General features: G+C 34.1%; 2 protein-coding genes across 5 annotated transcripts in view; both read right to left on the bottom strand.

The window, feature by feature from the left end:
* LOC123535766 (ligand of Numb protein X 2-like) overlaps positions 1 to 7,696 on the bottom strand; it is a 104,771-nt gene extending 97,075 nt beyond the window's left edge. Inside the window, exon 1 of one of the 4 annotated variants that reach the window (XM_053528026.1) lies at positions 7,588 to 7,696. The gene's annotated coding sequence lies outside the window, so the exon portion shown is untranslated. Of the gene's footprint in view, positions 1 to 772; positions 792 to 1,730; positions 1,931 to 1,987; positions 2,007 to 7,587 lie in introns of those variants that run through there. The other 3 variants (XM_053528028.1, XM_053528025.1, XM_053528027.1) reach the window with 3 other exon arrangements.
* Positions 7,697 to 9,309: 1,613 nt separating this feature from the next.
* Positions 9,310 to 22,651, bottom strand: part of LOC123536686 (retinol dehydrogenase 7-like) — a 28,195-nt gene continuing 14,853 nt past the window's right edge. Inside the window, exon 6 of the mRNA XM_045320042.2 lies at positions 9,310 to 22,222. Within this exon, the coding sequence (XP_045175977.1) occupies positions 21,882 to 22,222 (341 nt within the window). The 3' untranslated portion in view covers positions 9,310 to 21,881. The remainder of the gene's footprint in view (positions 22,223 to 22,651) is intronic.

The following is a 22,651-nucleotide window of genomic DNA, read 5'->3' on the forward strand; positions in this document are numbered from 1 at the left end:
TGATATTTGATGTCTACTACATTTTCTAATTTTTGAGACTGTGGTTTGTTTGATATTTAGGTATATCGCTTTAAACACATTTCTGAACAGTGTTTAGTAAATACTTAATAGCAATCAGTTCATGTTAGAAACTTCTCAGGACACCATCATGATTATTTCTTTCTTTTGTTGGGTTTTAAGTAACCCCAACACAACTTACACGGCAACCTTCCAACGTTAATTGTGGAGGAAGGCGCCAGGTGCCCCTCCTGGCACATTATTTCAGACACTGGCTAGCTCACTGGCAGAACCACTACAGTTACATGTAGCTAGCTGGACAGTTTCCACCCATGAGGACCTGAGCAGGGCTCAAACCGAAACAGGTAAGGGAAAGGTGATTTGAAGACAAAGACCTTAACTATCAACCACAGAGGCCCTCAATTCTTAAGGCTTTTCTACTTTTCAAATCAGGCAAAAGTTTGTGTTGGTCTATTTTTTGGAATAACTGCACTACGTTCATCTGCATACATTTTGCAGCTTGGTGTTAATTAAAACCACGGAAATTAAATTCTTCATGAATAAATAATAGGAGATAGAAAACTGAACTGTGAAAATGCAATCCTTAAATCTTTTAATGTAAAATATTGCATATCTTAAGTAACCTCAACCCATTAAGGACCAAATCTAAACAAAATATGTTCTGTTTGATCTTACGCACTGACACATACTTTGAAAAAAGGACGTCCGATTTGCATCTTTTGTCAATAAAAAATCATTGAAAATATTTGATTACCTGTGAAATTGTATCAAAAACTATGAAAATATTTCCTGTTCAAGCAATACACTGTACAATAGGGATATCATAAACATCAATGATTGTAAAAGGTTAAATTTCAATGATGTGAGTCATTTACTTATTGGCAGATATATCTTAAATATATCAATAGCATACCTGTATGTATTTAATGTCTTAAAACAGCCTTAATATTGTGAAAAGCCAATTAAATATAAAGTGCTTCTGAAAGATTTAAATTCCACTGGGGTAAAACTGATTGTAGTGCATTCAAATTGCCAATCAATAAGTCTACGTAAGTTTTTCCTTAATGTTCAATTGCTAAGCACACTTTCAGACTCCAAAAGAAAACATGTCCTAATTAGTAAATTCCTATAGAAATGTAAACTGTTTTCCTATTTTGTGTGAGTTCCTGGGTATGGAGTCAAAGCCATTTTTCAATGTTATGCTACTCTGTACTCCTGGATTATGTACAAGTGAATTGAAAACTGGTTCCATCTTGAATCTCTCCATGAAAAGTAGTCAAAATGAACAGTTTGATAACTTTTGACTGTGGTTTTCCCCTAAGACAGATGGCAACTATAAAATATCAGACCATAAAACATATCAGGCTACAAGAAGGGTATATCAACTGCCCAGGGCATGTACAAAGAAAAGATTTCCCAAGCAATCTTTGGATGAAGCTGAAGGATGACACAGGGGTCCGGTGCACATGCTGAGATTGAGAAAAAAAATGCTTTGTCAACATCAAAATCCAAAATCTAAAGAAATCCACCCATATATAAACATAAAATATCCTTCATCAAGTTAATGTACAATTGAATTAAAGCAGCCAATAACAAACTTTTAGAATCATCTCGTTTTAGGGTCTTTAATAGACTCTCGGACATCACAGTTTTTGACTTTTTTTTTTAATTAATGATTTAATCTATTTTAAATAACAGAAAACCATACTCACAATTATTATCACATAAATTCAAAACATTTTATATTTTAAGATCCACTGATAACACTTTTTAAGGTTTTTAAACATGGGCGAGCAAAATAAACTCTTGATGTCTTCATTCATTCATATATACTATTCGTATTAGTCAGAAATTTATCACTGACAGTGACTTATTGGTTTCCCACGATAAGATTAAGTTGTAAAATTTTAAAAGTTAAACACACACACACAGAGTGAAAATAAGGACGCAAAATGATGATTTCATTTACCATCAAAAAGCCGAAATAAACTCTTCAGGCCAATTTACATATTATGGTATTTACGCTGCAATTAAAATGACAGGTAATGATTACTATATTTAGTGTCTTATGCAATATCTGACATCATTAGCCAAAAAACAGATGTAATTTATTATCAGAATTTGAAAGTTTCTTCCACCTTCTCTAGGTATAATGTATGAAGAAATGAAAATTAATTATGTGCATTGCTGCATTCCTCTCATAATTGCACATGGTTTTATACTTCAGAAATGGGATTTACATTTATACAGTTTCAATAATCTGAAAAAAACTTTGACACCTACATTTTATTATAGACTTGCACTTAGAACATTACTCAGTATTTTCATATAATAAACATAATACTAGTATATATGTAGTCACATGACATATGCATGTAGAACATGTTCAACTAAAATTCAACAAGAACACTGGTTAGGACAACTGCCCACCATTACATAACTGAAATACTGTTGATAAATGGTGTTAAACTAAAAAAACAAAAAACAAGAACAACAATTCTACTCTCAATCCATATTATAGGTGCATGAGGCACACTAGATTGAATAATGTTTTACACTATTACCTACCTAGTCTTCTCAATTTGTGTTAATTAGTGAAAAGTTGAAAATTAAACCATCTTCAATATTAACCATCTCTAGAAATCATGCAATATCCAATAAATAAATAAATCACCAAAATATTTCTTTTAGAATAACAAGTTGTTTTAATAATCTGATCCTCAATAGTAAGTGCTTTTGGACACAATGTTGCATGCTTTAACTTGTTTGGAAGCAAAACAGTAATCAAACAGCTTGGATTACAATCATCACTAACAGCAGAAATTAACTGTGTTGGAAAAAACAAAAGATAAAAAATAAAGACTCTTCGTGCACTCTAAACACCTCAAATACTCTTTGTACAAAAACAATAGCCAAAAACTTTCACTTTTGTAGAAGACAATCTGTTGAATGTAGTAAATCAGTAATCATAGTAATGCAAACAAACTTCAAAAAACAAAAGAAACCCTACTGTATACAAATAACATGTATAAACAAAAGTAAAGTATGAATGGCTGTTTTCAAAGGTTTAAATATGAAATAAATTTAGAAACAGAATGAAAGTTTATAATAAGCTTTAGGGGAATGGTGGCTGGGCCGGTAAGGAAGGGAAAATTGTGCTGTAACCGCTAAAACAGGGGGAAAATTGCGTCGTGATCAAAGCAGTGTTTTTTATAAATATGTTAAAGAAATTGATTTAAAAACACACTGTCTCATGTTTTAAATGGTACAGTTTACTTTATATCTTGCACATCCAGAAAGTGTTTTGTTGGTTGGGATTATGTAAAAAAGAAAAAAAAATGTTGAAGAGATTTTTTTTTCATAAATAGGGGGAAAAAACACTTTTTCGACAGGGGAATGAGGCTAAAAATCGGCCCCCAAAACGGCCTAAAAAACACTGTTATTGCATGTATGATGTATCACACAAATTTAGCATAAAAGAACCACAAACTGATAACACTAATTATTTTTCATAAAGTGTATTTCCATAATAACAGCAGGTGTGGCAATTTTCCTTACATCAATAAGTTACAATCGACAATAGGTAATTTTTTTTTAGGTTACATCAATCATTAAACAAGAACTGTCAGAAAGACAGCACGCTCGACTTTTCTCAGTGCTTGACTCTGAATTATAGTTTTTAACCGAAACTAGATGCCCACAAGCAAAATGTTGAGCCCACCCCTAACTGTGACCTTGACCTTTGAGATAGGAACCTGGGGTTTGCACATGACACTCTGTCTCAATGAGTTAAACATTAATGCCAAATATAAACAAGATTCCTCATTGCACGTCAAAGTTATGGGCCGAACAAGATCTGACATGACCTTTCCTCCAACTGTGACCTTGGTCTTTGAGATAGGAACCTGGGGTTTGCACATGACACTCTGTCTCAATGAGGTTAACATTCATGCCAAATATAAACAAGATTCCCCAATGCATGTCAAAGTTATGGGCTGGACAAAATCTGACATGACCTTTAACCTCCAACTGTGACCTTGACCTTTGAGATAGGAACCTGGGGTTTGCACATACTCCGTCTCACTGAGGTTAACATTCATGCCAAATATAAACAAGACTGCTCCATGCATGTCAAAGTTATGGTCCGGACAAACAAATCCGGACGGATGCATGCACGCACATACACCGAACCACCATTTGGACAACTATGTCTTCGCTTCCGCAAGCGGGCTTGACAAAAATCTAAGTTAAAACGGGGCAAAACTCTGTCAAAATTCTAGTCAGAGTTATGGGGATTGTTTTTCCTGGTGAAGACTTCGATAGTAAATAACTATTTTAAGTTTCAAGTCAAAAGCTTTGATAGTAACAGAGATATTTAACTTTATCAAAATCTTTAACCAACGGTGACGCCGGGGCAACTGCATTATAACTCTACTTTTTCTTCAAAAAGTTGAGCTAAAAAGCAAATGCAAGACTTAAGTTTCTGTACAGAAAGCAAAAGTTCTTATCATATTACATTAAGAAAATGCTAATCATGTCTTTAATTCAATGTCACTTTAACTATGCCTGCTCTGTATGGTACTATGGCATTTCTCAGAGTCTGAAGAGCAGGCTCCAGGTTACTCAGAACAAGATCATTAGGTTTGTCCTTCGACTTGATCAAAGAAGTCACATTAATACAGAGCACTTCTTGCAGTTGGGCTGGTTACCTGTTGCAAAAAGAGTGGAACAAATCACTCTAAATCATGTCTTTAAAATACATTCAGGTTCTGCCCCTTCTTACATGAATGAGTATTTTACTTGAGCCTGTTCTGTACATAGTCATAATACCAGGTTTAGTCAAGGGTCATGCTTCAGTATTCCTAAATTCAAAGGACTTGGTAAAAAGTCATTCTCCTACAATGGTTGTTCTTTGTGGAATAAATTGCCACATGATGTTAGGAATTCTAAAAACATGCAGCAGTTCAAGGTTTCGGTTAAAAACCATCTTTTACATAGCTTGTAGTTACATTTGTCATATTTTTATTTATACAGTGATCTTCTTTACTATGGTACTTATTTTAAGGACCATGTAAAGCGTCTGAGACCACTCCTCGGGTAAACTTTCATTTTGGAAATTATCGCTGACGGACATGTAATATTTACAACATGAAAATGAAATGAAAAATAGTTAACTTTTATATTTTTTGAAACATTGCAGTTTTTTGTCATTTTGACAGCTCTACTTTCACTTTGCAAACTGTATTTGCATTTCTTTGAAATCATAATGTACATGGGTTTGTAACACTTTCAACTCCTAGAGTACCTGGAGAAATATGTTAGATATACAATAATTATAAAAGTAATGGCAAAATACTTTTGAAAAAGAAGCTTGATATCTTCTAAGAAACAGAACATGAACAGTAAAAGTACATGTGATATAAGGCAAAATGTGTTGCATAAAAGAGAATAACCTATTTTGAAAGTGTCTTCTACTTATTATGAACATTTTGGTATATTCTTTATGATATACCAAGACGTATTTGTGGCATAAAAAAACTGAAACAAAAATTCACCCGAGGGGAGGTTTCAAAACCATCAAAAGACTTTACATTACAAGAACCTTAGACTTACACAGTCTGTTGAGATTTTAAAATTTTAAAAACATTTCCCATTCTATCTAAAAAAAAAATCAACTTTTCTGTGGTTCCCCTTTACTGTGGCTTATCTTAGCAGAGACTGAGACAAGAGATATTGTAAATCTTTTCAGAAAGTGCTATCAGAGAGGATTTTATGGCCAAGTGCTTTACATGTAATGACTCTAAACGACTGATGCCAAATACAAGAAACTTAACTGCTAATAAATCTGCTCAGTAACCACTATTACAACTTTACTACAAAGTTGTTGTGTCGTTATTTATCCAGGAATACAATGGTAATAAGGGGATCGTAGTAGCATTTACTTATTTTATAATATATTTGTCAATACTATGTAATAGCAATATCCGAAATGGCAGTGGCTAGGATTACGGTACCGTAATCCTAGCCTCCGAGTCTAGGATTACGGAAGTTCCGTATTTCTAGACAACCCTACGAGGATAGGCTAGGATTACGGAAGTATTTAAGAGGCATCAAGTATATGTTAGGACATGCATAAATGATGTTTTAAACATTTTTTTCAGTTAAAATAGCGATTTTTTCATGCCTGTCGTATCGTGTTATGATCCGCCATTTAGGGTTAATGATATATTAATGGCGGCACTCGCTACCGGGTGTATAAACAGAGTAACAGCTGTTAAAAATCTGTAGTCAAGTGTTAAAAAAAGAGAGACCCCACAAAAAGAAGGAAAAAATCAATAAAAAGGAAGAAAAGAAAGAAAAATCATTAATATGAAATAATAACATGCTCTTAACAAAAAACAAAATTACAACACTATTTTTTAAAAAGAAATAAAAGAAAAAAAAACACAATATTTTTTATAGAAATTGTAAAATATGGGCATGTAGTCGCCACCATTAATATATCGTAACCCAAAATAACTGATTGATAACACAAAATAGTATGACAGGCATGAAAATCGATATTTTAAGTGGAAAAAAAGTAGGCAGTGGCTACGATTACGGTACCGTAATCCTAGCCTCCGGTTCTAGGATTACGGAAGTTCCGTATTCCTAGACAACCCTATGAGGATAGGCTATGATTACGGAAGTATTTTAAGAGGCATAAAGTATATGTTAGGACACGCATAAATGATGTTGTAAACTTACTTATTTCACTTAATTTTTCATGCCTGCCTTATTATTTTGTGTTTTCTATCGGCCGTTTTGGGTTAGTATAATCTTAATGGCGGTGCGCGGAAATATATTAGAAATATGCGTATCAAAGTTAGATTAAAAAAAGAAAGAAAAATCTATACTTTGAATTTTATGATTTATAACCATATTGTATGTTATTAAATACCATTTGTGTTGACTTGATGAAAAAAAATGCAGGTATATACGAAACATAGATACTTCTATAATATTTCCGCACACCGCCATTAAGATTATACTTTATAACTCAAAACGGCCGATCGACAGCTCGAAATATTTAGTGAAATTAAGTGAAATGGGTAAGTTTACAATGTCATTTATGCGTGCCCTAACATAAATTTGATGCCTCTTAAAATACTTCCGTAATCCTAGCCTATTCTCATAGGGTTGTCTAGAAATACGGAACTCCCGTAATCCTAGAACCGGAGGCTAGGATTACGGTACCGTAATCGTAGCCACTGCCAAAAAAGTATGTTTACAGCATAATTTATACATGTCCTTAAATATATTTGATGCCTCTTAAATACTTCCGTAATCCTAGCCTATCCTCGTAGGGTTGTCTAGAAATACGGAACTTCCCTAATCCTAGACTCGGAGGCTAGGATTACGGTACCGTAATCCTAGCCACTGCCATCCGAAATTTCGAACCGACCGAAATTTCATACGAATACAATATAAATTCGCACAACATAAAGTCATTATTTGACAAAGTTTTAATATAAAACTGACATTAAATGAAACCATACATATTTTTCAATGTATGAAGATATTTTTTACCTGCGTAATGCACGAATACGCCCAAAATTATGTATTTTTAACAAAATTATTTATGCCGGAAATGTCTTTCTGCTTATTGGTGAACTGTAAAATTAGCTGTTCGTGGTGAAGGCTTAACACCACTAAATCCGTCTGTTCTTTATTTCAGGTTATAACACACTAAATAGTTGTTGTTCTTTATTCTATATAAAACTGATCTAATTCCATTGACTGCAGCACACATCAGGACCCATTTTAAATGTCTGTAACCTACATTTTCTCGAAGAATATTGTCAGTACTAACTAAAAATCAAAACAAAAGTGGGGGTCATATTTGATGCAAGAAAAATAATTTCAGTCAAACACACAAACTGCAAAATCAGCTAAAAAATGAGACCCCAAATTATACTGGTGGTGTATGATCTAAGTTTCCATGAACAATTTTGTAATGTTGTTATTTCATTATGAAAATGCTACCTACATGTCAAGCATAGATCTGTCATGTGATTTTAGCAAAAAAAAATTGCAAAGAAAATAAGGAAAATAGCTCTACAGAGCAAAAAAACTGAGGACTATTATTTTGTATCTGGCATTATGCGACAATTTTTTTTCGCGCCATTTTTTTTAGTGTCTGTATGCCTTCATATAAAATTTATTCATTTGATAACGTTTTTTCGACATTTTCTAGCATATCAGATTTTCAGAGACTTATATTCTAATAAAGAACTATATTGCTACAGTACTATAGAAAAAGAAAAAGGGGTGTTAACTTTTATATAAACTACAGTTCATTATATACAACCTGCTGATTTTACTCCTATTCCCTTCTTTCAATGTTTCATTTTGAGATATAAAATTCTTACTCTGCCATTTTTACCTAGCATTTGATAGGAACTAGCCAATTTTGATAGAATGTTACACACAATTACTGAAACGCATGATGGTATTGAGAAAGGGCATCAGGAAAGGAAGAAAGATTAGGACTATAATGGTAAAGGTATAAAGCTTTATTTAACATCCATAAAATCAAACATTCAACACGAGCTACAAAGCTCTCTTGTGCGACAAACAAGGTATCCAGTAACAGATACTTACCTGTGCTTATATTACCTCCTGGTACAACCATTTCAATACTGAGTGCCAAGCAAGGTAGCTACCAGTACAGTTTTTCACGTCTTGGGTATGACTCGGCTGGTGATCAAACCCCAGACCTCCCACACTCGAAGTGGACACTCTACCACTAGGTTATTGAGGCTTTATATTCATATTTGGACTACTTGTGAGGCTTACAATTTTTATTTGGTAGTGATAAGCCTTAAAGGCATATTTTTTTCTCACCCATTTTTAAAAGGAATAAACACTAAATAGCTGGTCTTCTTTTATTTTACATAAAATTGACAAATTTCCAATGGCTGCAGCAGATATCAGGACCCATTTTAAATGTCTATAACTTACATTTTCTGCAACCATCTCACAATAAACTTGGAAACCATCTCAACAGAAGCTCTGTAAAAGTTCACCTTGAACTCTGCATCTCCCTGCAAGCATGGCAACATCTCAACAATATCTCAGACTCTTATCGAAAGCTCTGCAACCATCTCACCTTAACTCTGCTTTTACTCACAAGAAATTCTTGAATCTCTGCATCTCATTCACCAAAGCCTATAAAATCCTCTCATTTTGTACCATTCCACTATATGATTTGCTTGCATGGCATATATGAATCAAAGAAAAAGGCTGATATTTTCTTATAGAATATTTTTATTTTCAGACTACAAAATACAACAATAAAAACAATGAAAGCATTAACATAGTCTTCATGCACTTTTAAAGTTTACTTGATTGAAGTCTGTTGTGAGTATACAAGCAAAAAACATGAAATTTCAATAACAAATAAAACATAGTCCAATGAACTGAGACTTAAGCTGCTAGATCCAAACTGAAAATCTTGCTATGATTAACTACTCTTCTATCAGATTTAACCTCAAAGAGAATTCACACAAAACATCAGATGTGCATAGTAAAACCCTATACACACATGTATATATACAGATCAATAAGCAGTAGAGTTGCACAAATCCACTACATGGCAAGCTGTTCACAAAATAAAGTCATATATATATACCTATACATGTAAAAGAAAACTTACCTGTAGTAAGCAATTCTATCAAAGTTATCAGACAATATTTGTGGACCCTTACTACTATGTGTAGGACTTTACCGCACATCCCCTCACAAACATGAATTTGCAACCTCTCTCTACTAAAGCTGAATTACTAACTAAACATTGGTACAAATACTGAGTTGTTTTTTTCAAGCTACTGTAAGACTATTTTAAAAGGTGTTCCTACATTCAATCTCCCATCTACAAGTAGGTGTGTATTTATTATGTTATATATTTTAAAGTGGCTGACTTGTTGTAGTTCAGCTACACTGTATTTCCACAATGCAGACACCAGGGTGGCCAACCCACACCACATTTCCGATTATACAGGGAAATTGCCTGATCCAGGTAACATTTTTGCTTATTACTTCCTTATTACTTGACTGATTTTAATAATATAACAAGCGGGCCATGATGGCCCTGTATCGCTCACCTGAGTACCATTGCTCAAAATGATATGATCAAGTTTTGACATAGAGCACATAGGCATACACATTAAATATCATCAGGATAAACATTTTCTTGTAACATTCCCTTTTGACCTAGTCAGGGCCAATTTCCATACCAAGTTTTAGGGTCCTAGGCTCAAATGCTGCATTTTTGTACTAACATGACTATTCCTTACCCTGGAAGACTTAAATAACATTTAAAACTAATCTCATTAGATGCTGCTGAGATATATTTGTTTACATAAAATAAAGGGAGGTAATTTGTCATAAATTCAGTCAAAAGTTATCTACCCTGATTGTCCAAGTCCATCTGATGGCACAAATGACATTTCAAATCAGTATCTTCATTGGTTACACCCATTTTAATTTGAAACAAAGGGAGGTGATTTGACATAAAATCAGTCCATAGCTATCTACCCTGATTGCCTCAGACCAATTAAAGACAATAATGAAATTTCAAATGAGTTCTATAAATATTTACCGAAATAAATCCATTTTTATTAAAATCAGGGGAGGTAATCATGCATTGGTATATGCATGTAGAAGATACAGAGTATAAGCCTATACAACAATATATTAGTAAAGTATTCATATCAATAAATGTTCAATCAAGAGGTATCTACTATGACTATTTCTTACCATGGAAGACATAAATAACGTTTCAAACCAATCTCATCAGAAGCTGCTAAGGTGTATTCATTTAGATAAAATATAAAGGGAGGTAATTTGTCATAAATTCAGTCAATATGTATCTTCACTGATTGTCCAAGTCCATCTATTGACATAAATGAAATTTCAGATCAGTATCTTCATTAGTTACAGAGATATACCCACTTTAATTTGAAATAAAGGGAGGTAATTTCACATAAAATCAGTCGTTATCCACCCTGATTGTCTCAGTCCAACTAATGACAATAATGAAATTTCAAATTAGTCCTATAAGTACTTACTGATATAAATCCATTTTGATTACAATCAGGGGAGGTCATAAGATATAAAATAACTCTGGAACCTACGACTGGATCTGACAGATTTGTCATGGAATCCAAGATTTATTGTTGTTGAAAATATTTTGGAAGTTTGTATCAAATCAAACCATAAATGAAGTCTCTATATGGCTGCAAAAGCCAAAATAGCAAATTTTGGACCTTTAAGGGGCCATAACTCTGGAACCCATGATGGAATCTGGCCAGTTCAAGAAAGGAATCAAGATCTTGTGGTGATACAAGTTGTGTGCAAGTTTGGTTAAAATCAAATCATAAATGAAGCTGCTATTGTGCAGACAAGGTCAAAATAGCTAATTTTGGCCCTTTCAGGGACCATAACTCTGGAACCCATTATGGGATCTAGCCAGTTCAAGAAAGGAGCCAAGATATTATGGTGACACAAGTTTTGTGCAAGTTTGATTAAATTCAAATCATAATGAAGCTGCTAGTGTGCAGACAAGGTTAAAATAGCTAATTCTGGCCCTTTCAGGGGCCATCACTCTGGAACCCATAATGGAATCTGGCCAGTTCAAGAAAGGAACCAAGATCTTATGGTGATACCAGTTGTGTGCAAGTTTGGTAAAAATCAAATTATCAATAAAGCTGCTATTGTGCAGACAAGGTCAAAATAGCTAATTTTGGCCCTTTCAGGGGCCATAACTCTGGAACCAATAATGGGATCTGGCTAGTTCAAGAAAGGAACCGAGATCTTATGGTGATACAAGTTGTGTGCAAGTTTGGTTAAAACAAGAGCTGTCAGTGGACAGCGCGCTTGACTATTCTCAGTGCTTGATAGTATAATATAAGCTATGAGTAAAACTTTAACATTACAATAAGCATATTCTAAGACGAAAAGGGGCCATAATTCAGTCAAAATGCTTGATGGAGTTGCCTCCTCCTTTTTACAGACTGGGGTCATGATGGTTAACAGGTATGCAAAATATCAAAGCAATATCTCAATGGACTTTGAAAATATTTGGGGTGGTACGCAAACATTTGTGTGACACTCACGCTCACACTCACGCCGATGCCGGGGCGAGTAGGATAGCTCCCCTATTCTTCAAATAGTCGAGCTAATAAAATCATAAATGAAACCACTATCGTGCAGACAAGAAATTGTTGACGGACGCATATACGATGGACAAAGTGTGATCACAAAAGCTCACCTTGTCACTGTGACAGGTGATCTAAAAAGCATCACAGGCAGGGGTATGAGTGTTTTCCTCTACATGTAACGTCTGCCAGACTTTCTCAATAATTTTCTTAAACACTTCACCCAAATGGTATTTCTTCATGGGCTAAATGTGTAGGTAATATGCACACAGGGATATGTGGAACGTGTTTAAAGACTGTATTGGGAATCTTTGGTAGATGCTTTGTGCTAAGGAAAGCGCTCTTTTTACTGTTTTTGACGCTTTTCATCTTAGTAAAAGCTGTCAAGTAATAAAAAAATTTAATCGTGTGTACGATATTAAGAAGTCGAGTGGGTTGGCCACCCTGGACATGCATGCAAATAAAGTACCTGTAAAACTATATCTGAAGTTTGAAAACACACATATTTACATGGAGCAATCCACTCAACTGAATTCTCCATCAAATCAAACACTTTTATAGCATTCTTATGTGTACATCCCACAAATGTAAACTTAACTAGATGAAATACACCTTGCTGAGGCAGTTCATGCATTCCTGACTTTTTTTCTCTCTCTCACAATGTCTATGTTTAGATCACGCAAAACCCGAGATAACTTGAACATTTTGCTTATCCTTATGAGAAGTTAAGCAATACCTGTTTTACTGTATCAATCTATTGTCTTCTTGAGTTCTGTGATATTTTACATTTTTAACCTTTAGCCTGCTAAATTTCTAAAATGGACTGGTCCATCATTCAGTTTGGGCAATACCATTTATAATTCAAAGAAGTGTTCAATGAAAATTTACTGACTGAATAGCGAACAGTGCAGACCATGATCAGCCTGCACAGATGTGCAGGCTGATCTTGGTCTGCACTGGTCGCAAAGGCAGAAACACTTGCCGCCAGCAGGCTAAGGGTTAATGCAGTGGATCCATAACACCAATTGGCAATTTCTGTGCAACTGCAAGTTCTCATATGCTATTTCAGCATTCTGTGGCTGTTAAAAACACATGGCTTTCAGAAGCAGCCAAGTGCTGAAATAACATTAAGAGAATGCAGTGGATCCATAATATGAAATCAAACTGAAATTGATCACTGCCATAATAAGTCCATTGGACAAACATATCTATATCTACATACAATTAGAAAGGTATGAGCTAATCAAATAGGACATTTAATGTTGTTGCTGAACTATTCCACTGTATACAGTCTTAACGAGGAAAACGATCAACAAAAGCTTGTAGAACAAGTAATGACCCCCTTGATGCATTCAGTAACTGCATAAGGAACAGAAATTATCTGGCCACTGTGCACTGGTAGTTTGAATACTGATCTTCAATAGTTGTAAAAAAAAATTCTACTGTTCTGGGTCAATGTGACCTTGACCTTTGACCTACTGACCTCAAAATCAATAGGAATCATCTGCTGGTCATGACCAGCATCCCCATCAACATTCATGATCCTAAGCCCAAGCATTCTTGAGTTATCATCCCGAAACCGATTGGTCTATGAACCGACCGACAGACATCTGCAAAACAATATACTAGTACCCCTCTTTCTTTGAAGGGGGGTACAAATATTAAAATTGCATTGCACTTAACAAAGTATTGGGTGGTAACATTTGATACAAAACAAAAATATACCTATATAATAATATTAATAATAATAATAATTATTATAATAATAAATAAAATGCATTGATTAAGGAATACGAATTATTCAATAAATATGTTTGAGAATATAACATTTTCTTTCTAATATAACATTATGAAGTAAAAATAGCTTTTGCATTGTTCTTAACATCAGAGAAAATGAAAATGATATGAACATGTGTTTCATTCAAACGAAAATAATTATGTATTTGGAATCATGTTAATGGGATAAACTAGTTACTGTTTTCATTACAGTGTAACCTGTGATCATGGCACCTCTGGAAGAACCAATACCTCCGTGCAATGGCTGACATTTCGTATCCCGAAATTTCTTACTCAGTTCACCTCTCCAGAGTAGCAATTTCTGTTCAATAAATACATCAGTCTTCACAGTGGTTGCCTTAGAGATGCATTAAATATGACATCTTGATGAATTTGCACAATCACCTTAAAACACATAAAAAAATGCAGAATTCTTCCCTTACAAATAATTAACATATTTAATGCTTCTTTCATCAATTTAATAAACTCATTACTTGAAAAGCATGGGAAAATAATAGCTAGGTCTTTCTCATAGGAAGTCCCAGTTGAAAATGTAAAACAATTTTAAGATTTAAGCAAGTTTTGTTATATAGAACTCATAATAATTTTTCTACTAAAATATTACAAGTAAATATGTTTATAGTTACTGGTATTTCATTTTAACAAAACTATCATATTCATCTTAAATTTTTGAGATTGTTCAGGGCTGTTTTTGCTTGCCTTGGCCAACTTTGGCAGGAGAGATTTTGTCCACTAGATTATGTCAGCCTCCAAATTCAAAACAGCTGGACACACTGTTGCTGTTAGTTACTGACAGTAAGTTTGGTGATTTTGAAAGTCAGAAAACCCTTAAAAACAAACATGCAGTGGCATTCGAAGTGCATTGCCTTAAATCTAGGTGCAAAACAATCTTGACCCGTGTCGTCATCTCCCTGTAAAGTATTTGGCAGTGATATAAGGTAACCTAACTACAAGAAAATCTGAGTTCCTGAATAATACCTCATGGACAGTAATGCTAGAAAACTAGACAAACTTGAGCTGCTTTTGAGAAAAGCCTATGTCTCCCACAACCGCCTAATCATCTAAATAGTACGTCAGACTTTATATACTGTTTACTCACTACAAATATACCTTTGAAGAGTAAAAAGGCTGATTTTGGGTAATTCAAGGGCCATAATTCTGATGTGCCTGGGGCAATTTGGCTAGTTTATGAACTTGGCCGAGGAGTTATGGTCAAAAACATTTTATATACTGTTTACTCACTACAAATATACCTTTGAAGAGTAAAAATAGCCATAATTATAACGTGCCTGGGGCGACTTGGCCAGTTAATGAACTTGGCCGAGGAATTATGGTAAAAAACATTTGGTTCAAGTTTGGTAAAGATCAGATGAGAACTGTTCCACTTAGAGCGTGGACAAAGAAGGCCGATTTTCGGTAATTCATGGGCCATAATTCCAAAGTGCCTGGGCCGATTTGGCTTGTTATCAAACTTGGCCAAGGTCTTATGGTCAAACACATTTGTTCAAGTTTGGTGAAGATATGATGAGAAATATTCGACTTAGAGCGCGGACAAGATTTGTGACAGACAGACAGACACACGAACACACACATGGACACACAGACGGGAGTAAATCAATATGTCTCCGACACCACTGTGTTGTGGGAGACATAATAATGCCCAATAGCAAATAACATTCAATATGGACAAGTCTGGGCAAAATATTGAAAAATGATAAAATAAACATTTCTTTATATATATTTTTGAGGCAAAACAATTACCAGTAATGCAATGGATGATAGCAATTAGCTTGAATCAGATGGTTTTGTACAAAATGATTTTACTGGAAAAGCCAAAAATAAAGCAACAGCATAGTCAAGCTCTGAAACAGATTTGTAAAATATAGTCTTTAACAATTAAAATGATATTCTAATTATTGTTCACAAAGTGGTTTTTTAAAATGATGTAAATACATTGTTTTTGATACCCTAAATACCACTGCTTTGTAAACAATTTAACTCTTAGCCTGCTAAATTTCTAAAATGGACTGGTCCATCATTCAAATTGGGCAATACCATTTATCATTCAAAGGGGTGTTCACTGAAAATTCACTAACTGAATAGTGAACAGTGCAGACAATGATCGGACTGCAAGGAATTGCAGGCTGATCTTGGTCTCCACTGATCGCAAAGGCAGAATCACTTGCTGCCAGCAGGCTAACGGTTAAGTTGCATGCTTTTCAATAACAACTTTCAAATCTATTTTTTCTCAAGCCTGTTAAATCTATGATAAGAATATTTTGCTGGTTGGAGGTGCATACAGGAATATCTGGCTCTTGGGTAACTGTTTAAATATGTAATGAAAGTCTCACAGACAAAACAGTTAAGCCTAGAAATAGGTAGTCCTAGCCCCTTTTCCCCAGATTATTTTTTGAATTACTTTATTCTACAAATAATTTTCTTACAGCAGTGTATGAATACATGCATTTTAATAAATGCAGTGCATAATGACATCATTTACAGCATATCACTCATAGCCAGGGGTGCTGTAAGATGATGAGCTTTTTCAGAACCAATGAAAACATCAGAAATTCCCATCTGATTTGCAAAAATAACTCCTGTCAGCGGTATGCAAGAAAGTATGTACTGCAAACCAGAGGTTTAACCTGTTCCAAGGTAGTTCTCTGTCAATCCTGGATGAGAATAATTACAGTATGATAAACTGTAAAATCAGTTTTATTTATGGGGAACTAATTTTCATGGACTTTGTGGTTTCCTTAATCTATGAAATTAAAGTTGGACATTCATGTAAGATTCATGACTAATTCATCTTTTAAATTTGGAAATCCACTAATTCATGCCCCAATGAAATAAACCAAGAAATGTTACGCCCATGAAATTAACCCTTACCCAGCTAAAGTTCTATAATGAACTTGTCTGTCTTCCAATTTGGACAGTGCCATTAACTATTAAAAGGGGTGCTTACCAAAAAGATACTAGTTGAATAGCAAACAGTGAAGATCATGATCAGACTGCACAGATGTGCAGGCTGATCATGATCTACACTGGTTGCAAAGGCAACATCAATCCTATCCAGCATGGTAAAAGTTAAATGATTTTCAAGTATTGAACAACTGTCGCCATATATGGCATGTAAAAGATAAATCTGTCAGAGTAAAAACTTTAAGTTTTTTTGTGTGCAAAATTCAGAAGATCAAATTACAATTTCCTTACAATAACACAACAAAAATTGGTGTGGAGAAGAATAAAAATGACACAAAACAAACAAAAAACAACATTGTGCAATATCAAAGACACATACTCATTAAAATTAATACGACTTCTTACAAAAAAAGTCAAAACCATTCTTACAGTCAAAACACTGATAATTTTCTTATGGAATTGTGGTTAAAGTTGGTGTTATAAATAACAAAGTAACAGTATTTTCTCATTTAAAACTAACATGAAAATACATGTGCATTACATAAAAGAACTATAAATCAGTTAAATCTGTTTTAAAAAATAGCAAGAGACTGTGGCATCTAGCAAACATGTACAGCAATAACCAAGTCAAGAAGACTGGACTTTTGATTCTGATGTAATACATACAAAGCACATAAAACAGCAGGGTTTTATGCTAACACTTTTACCTGTTGTCTGAATAAGTACCTTCACATTTAGTAGTATGACAAGGATTCTAGTTGTCCCCAGTACAGATAGTAATGCATTTGACAATATCAAGTTAGTTGCAATTTCTTTTAAGCCTATTCCATTAGTTACACACACATACAAAAAAAAAGAAATGAGCCGTGCCATGAGAAAACCAACATAGTGGGTGTGCGACCAGCATGGATCCAGACCAGCCTGCGCATCCGCGCAGTCTGGTCAGGATCCATGCTGTTCGCTTTTAAAGCCTACTGCAATTAGAGAAACCATTAGCGAACAGCATGGATCCTGACCAGACTGCGCGGATGCGCAGGCTGGTCTGGATCCATGCTGGTCGCAAACCCACTATGTTGATTTTCTCATGGCACGGCTCAAATAAAGAAAGTGTTATGGGCCCTTTAAAGTTTCAATTTGAATGTGTTGTACAGTCAGTTACAAACTCAATGTCCTCACATATGCATCCAATAAATAAATTATTTACATTTAACAAATTAACATGCATACTAAAAAATATATTTTACATGTGCTTACATGTATATTAGTTCTATATATACTCTTTATAAAGTAGAAAATGTCAAACACTTATTAAATTTAAAAAAGTTTGTCTTGTTGAAACAAACAATGAACTACTTCATTAGTATTGCCAGTGTAAGAGAATTATTTTTACATATCAAATTTCTCATGACTTCATAACACACTGTAGTGAGAACTGTACTTACTATTGTGTAATTTACTGATTAAAATTATGTAATCTACTGCTGTTACATGAGAATAAACGTCAGTAATGTACTCAAACACCTACATTACCTGTACAGTGATACTTTCAAATCTGAACTGACTCTCAGACTCTGTAAGGAAATGTATACTGTGTCACTGTAATGACATTGGTGACGAGTATCAATATGTGTTAATGTGTCCAGATTTATTATAATGCTTTATCAAGTATGAAATATTTCCTAGATATTAGAATAGACACTCCAAGTATGCTAAAACCCATTCACTCGATAAATACCATAAATAATATGTTAGATTCAAGTAAAATTGGAAATGTTTTGAAAAAAAAACCCACTTTAAATCAAGTCCAAATCAACCAGTTCTACAAATAGTTTGTAATGTTTTTGCTGTGAATTTTGGAATTTATATAATTATTTGTATCACTCATATAATATTCTATGCAGTGAACTGAAAATTCAGAAAATCAAACCAATCTCTCATGATATTTAATTTATAGTTGACTTCAGTTCTTGGTTCTCATACCTGAATACCAATTTTAAATCAGTCATGCCCTTAACCTGTTTACAGGTTTGAAATGGGCATTATGACAGCTGAAATTGATAGAGTACATATTGAAGAAGATAATATAATATATACAAAAAATTAAAATCAGTCAAAAGAAAATTACGGTAACAAAAATAGATGCATTTCTGAATTAACCTGTACTGCCAATTACAGACACAGACACATTAATCTTTTTATATCCAGGTGAATTGTGGGATTGACTGATGCCTGTAATTATAACCTGGAAGAATCAAGGGAAACTAATAAAACTAATTATGTGCAAGGTACAATGTGACACCCTCCCAGCATGAACATTTTCCACCTTATAATTTTCACAACATACTGCACTTTGATGAAACAAGGGGTGGGTAAGATTTCAAAAAGAACACAAGGAATCAGTGTGATCTTATTAACATGAAACAAATCAATATTTTTCTGTATGTCTTACTTGGAATATATAGGTGATATCTGTTTGTTTCAGAGTAAGACAGAAATATCTTTCACCATGTGTATACCAAAGGCAATATTTTAACAAATGGCATAGCCCAAAGTGAAAATGAAAAATCTGCTGCTGACCAATCATATATACTTCGATTTTACATAAAAATTCTTTTGATTCCTTGCTGTTTCAGTTAAAATATTTTAACCAAAATTAATCATTTTACAGTTCAGTGTCAGTTAAAATATCCTCAATATTTTTTTTTACATGAATAATAAGAAATACATTTTGTACACTGTGAAATTACTGGCTTTACTTTGCTGTAACATTTCAGTAATTATCTGATTCAGTTCTGTAAACCATATAAAACTGACATCTGGTTCTAAAAGTCTAACCGGCTACCTAGATTGAAACACTGGCTAAAACTTGTTAGTTAATTCCACATTACAAAAAATTTGGAGCAGATTAAAAAAGTTGCTTTTTGAGAAGGATCTGATTCTTACACTTCTATTCAAAATATCCATTTTTTTCAACACGCTGTGAGGAAATCCCCTAATAACATTTGAATAAGATCACCATATTGAAATTGATATAACATCCAATTTACAAAGTAAACCCTAAAGTGGAAAAATTACAAGTTCTTTTTACTTAAAATAACTTGATTATCAAGGGTCAAAAATCTGAAGAGACAGACCTTAATTTGACTGAAATAAAGTTGTTATAAACCGCCTCAGTACAGCATTCTCTTCAGGTTCAGGAGTTTGTGGTTTTGGATCCCTGACCGTGTTTCACCTATGACACCAAAAATTATACAAATAGCTCACTTGCTTGGTGCTCAACATTGACAGAAATTCACCTCATACCCTCATGGTGATGGATTCAATCAGAAATGAGGTCTCAAGGGTGATAAATATAAGTTGTAGAATTTGTTTCACAAGCACCCTAAAATAAATTAGTCTAAACTAGCTGTTTTGCTTTAACATTCTAGTAACCAGGCAATTGTGCACAGAACACTAACTACTAATTCCAACAAACACAACTTAAACATCATAAAAAGAGAGATCAGATTTGTGGAGAACTGATACTTCTTATGTGATACTGATGGATAAAGTTTTTTAATGCCTCATCCTCAATTAGAAAGCCATGGTCAACAAACTACACACAAGACAAATATCACAGATAACAAGTGTGCCAGACTGTCACAAAATACGCCCGTCATCAAACTTTGCCTAATTCAAGGGCCATAATCCAAGAGTGCCTGGGGCAATTTTGGTGGTTATCGAACTTGGCCGAGATATTATGCCCACAAAGTTTGGTGAAGATCAGATGAAAACTGTTCGACTTAGAGAGCGGACTTGCTTTGGACACCGACCATCCGCCACGGTTGTTTACATAATATGCCCCGTTCTTTCAGATGCGGGCATATAAAAAGACAAAGCAGTTACTGGTATCTAGCTTTGTTACATTTTAGATGAAAAAAGCATGAAATAGGCTTCATTGACAAATCCAAATTTTTCCACAGCCGAGGAAGTTTTTATAAATCAGAATGTAAAGGATCATCAAACTAAGTTCGAACAAACTAAATACTATGCAACTTAAAATTCATTAATAGCTTTCAAAAGGCAGCTATTAGTAATGATACAAATTCGAACAAACAGCCTGTATTTAAAATGATACATAGCAGACCCTTTTACTTTTTCCCATTATCCTGGTCTAAGGTGCACAGTCTAAACTGACTAGTTTAATGAACTTCAACCTGAATTAAAATGGTAATGGTGGTTTTCTTAATATACTTTCCCCCTTGTTTAATCTATAAACTGACAAAGTTTTATATACAAATATCATCACTCTCTTCATAAAAATGACAGGTTTTGTATGTTATACTTGTGAAATCATCAATATTCATTGATAAAGTGGTGGTGTCAATCCACAAAGTTAAATACCAATGAAGAAGTAAAGTTCCCATTCTTTTACATTGGTATCATAAGTGGAAATCCACAAAGTCTTCTTCAATGAAATACCCGTTTTGGGTAAAACCATGAAATTTTATACCCAAGAAATTAAATGATTTCACAGAAGCCTGTAAAATGACTCATTTCTAAATTCTTGACCAAAGTCTAATAGATCAACTTACTAAATGTTATAGGATATATGCTGAACTAACAGGTGTCCTAATATATAAAATGATCAAATTCTAAATATCAAGACCTAATATAGAAACAGTTTTTTTTTATGTTTTATCCAGACTTACAAATAAATGAAGGTTTGTGCTTTATCCTAGCCTAACACATGAAGTGACTTAGTTTTATATGCTTTAACTTGGCCTAACATATACACTGACAAATTTTATCTATTACCCTAGCCTAAAATATAAACAGATTCCGTTTTATAAACATTATCCTGGCCTAACAAAATAGCTGACTTAGTTTAATTAGTTTTATCCACTTTTCACTGTGCTAATGCTCTTCTCCTCAGCGTATCTCCGAACACAGCTGGAATTCCTCTCAGTTCTCTTTGAACTCAGCTGGTTTAGCTGTCTTTGACATCAATCCAAAACTTGACGACACTTTATCTGCTAACCATACGGGAACCAGACAATAAATATATGTAATGATATCTGCACCTGCACCACACGGGTACCGTTCTCTCGGGCGTTTTGAAAGTAAACCACTCCTCATTGCACGAATCACAGGCGTCAAATCATCGGGGTAGCGATGATACATGTCAAACAAATTATTATAAATCTCGTCTAAATATTCCCTCCCGTATGTTTTCCTTGCATCTTCGTCAAGGCTGTCCCATATCTCTTCTCTCTTTAGACGGAGTGACTGCCCTTGATTATTGTCTGAAATGGGAAAGAAAGGCAAATCTACTGAGTAAACCATCATTTTCAGTAGTAAGTTCCGAAACCAGTCAGTTATATATATATATATGTCCCTAAATTTCTCATCTTAACAGCATATGATATTTCTCTCAACAAATAACAAATTCTTTACATGTAACTGATGAGAAGAAAACCAAGAGGGCCAAAATGGCTCTAAAAAAAACTTTGACCCCTAAAATTGACCGTGACCTTTGAGATAGGGACCTGCGGTTTGGGCATGACACTCCATCTCATGAAGGTGAACATTTATGCAAAATGAAAAAAAGATGGCTCCATATCAAGGTTATGGCCAGGACAAGCTCTAAAATGATCTTTGACCCCAAAATGTGACCTTGACATTTGAGACAGGAGCTTGGGGTTTATGTGCAACTTTCTGTCTCATGGAGGGTA

The sequence above is a fragment of the Mercenaria mercenaria genome, chromosome 17 (assembly GCF_021730395.1).
Source record: "Mercenaria mercenaria strain notata chromosome 17, MADL_Memer_1, whole genome shotgun sequence".
Taxonomy (NCBI): domain Eukaryota; kingdom Metazoa; phylum Mollusca; class Bivalvia; order Venerida; family Veneridae; genus Mercenaria; species Mercenaria mercenaria.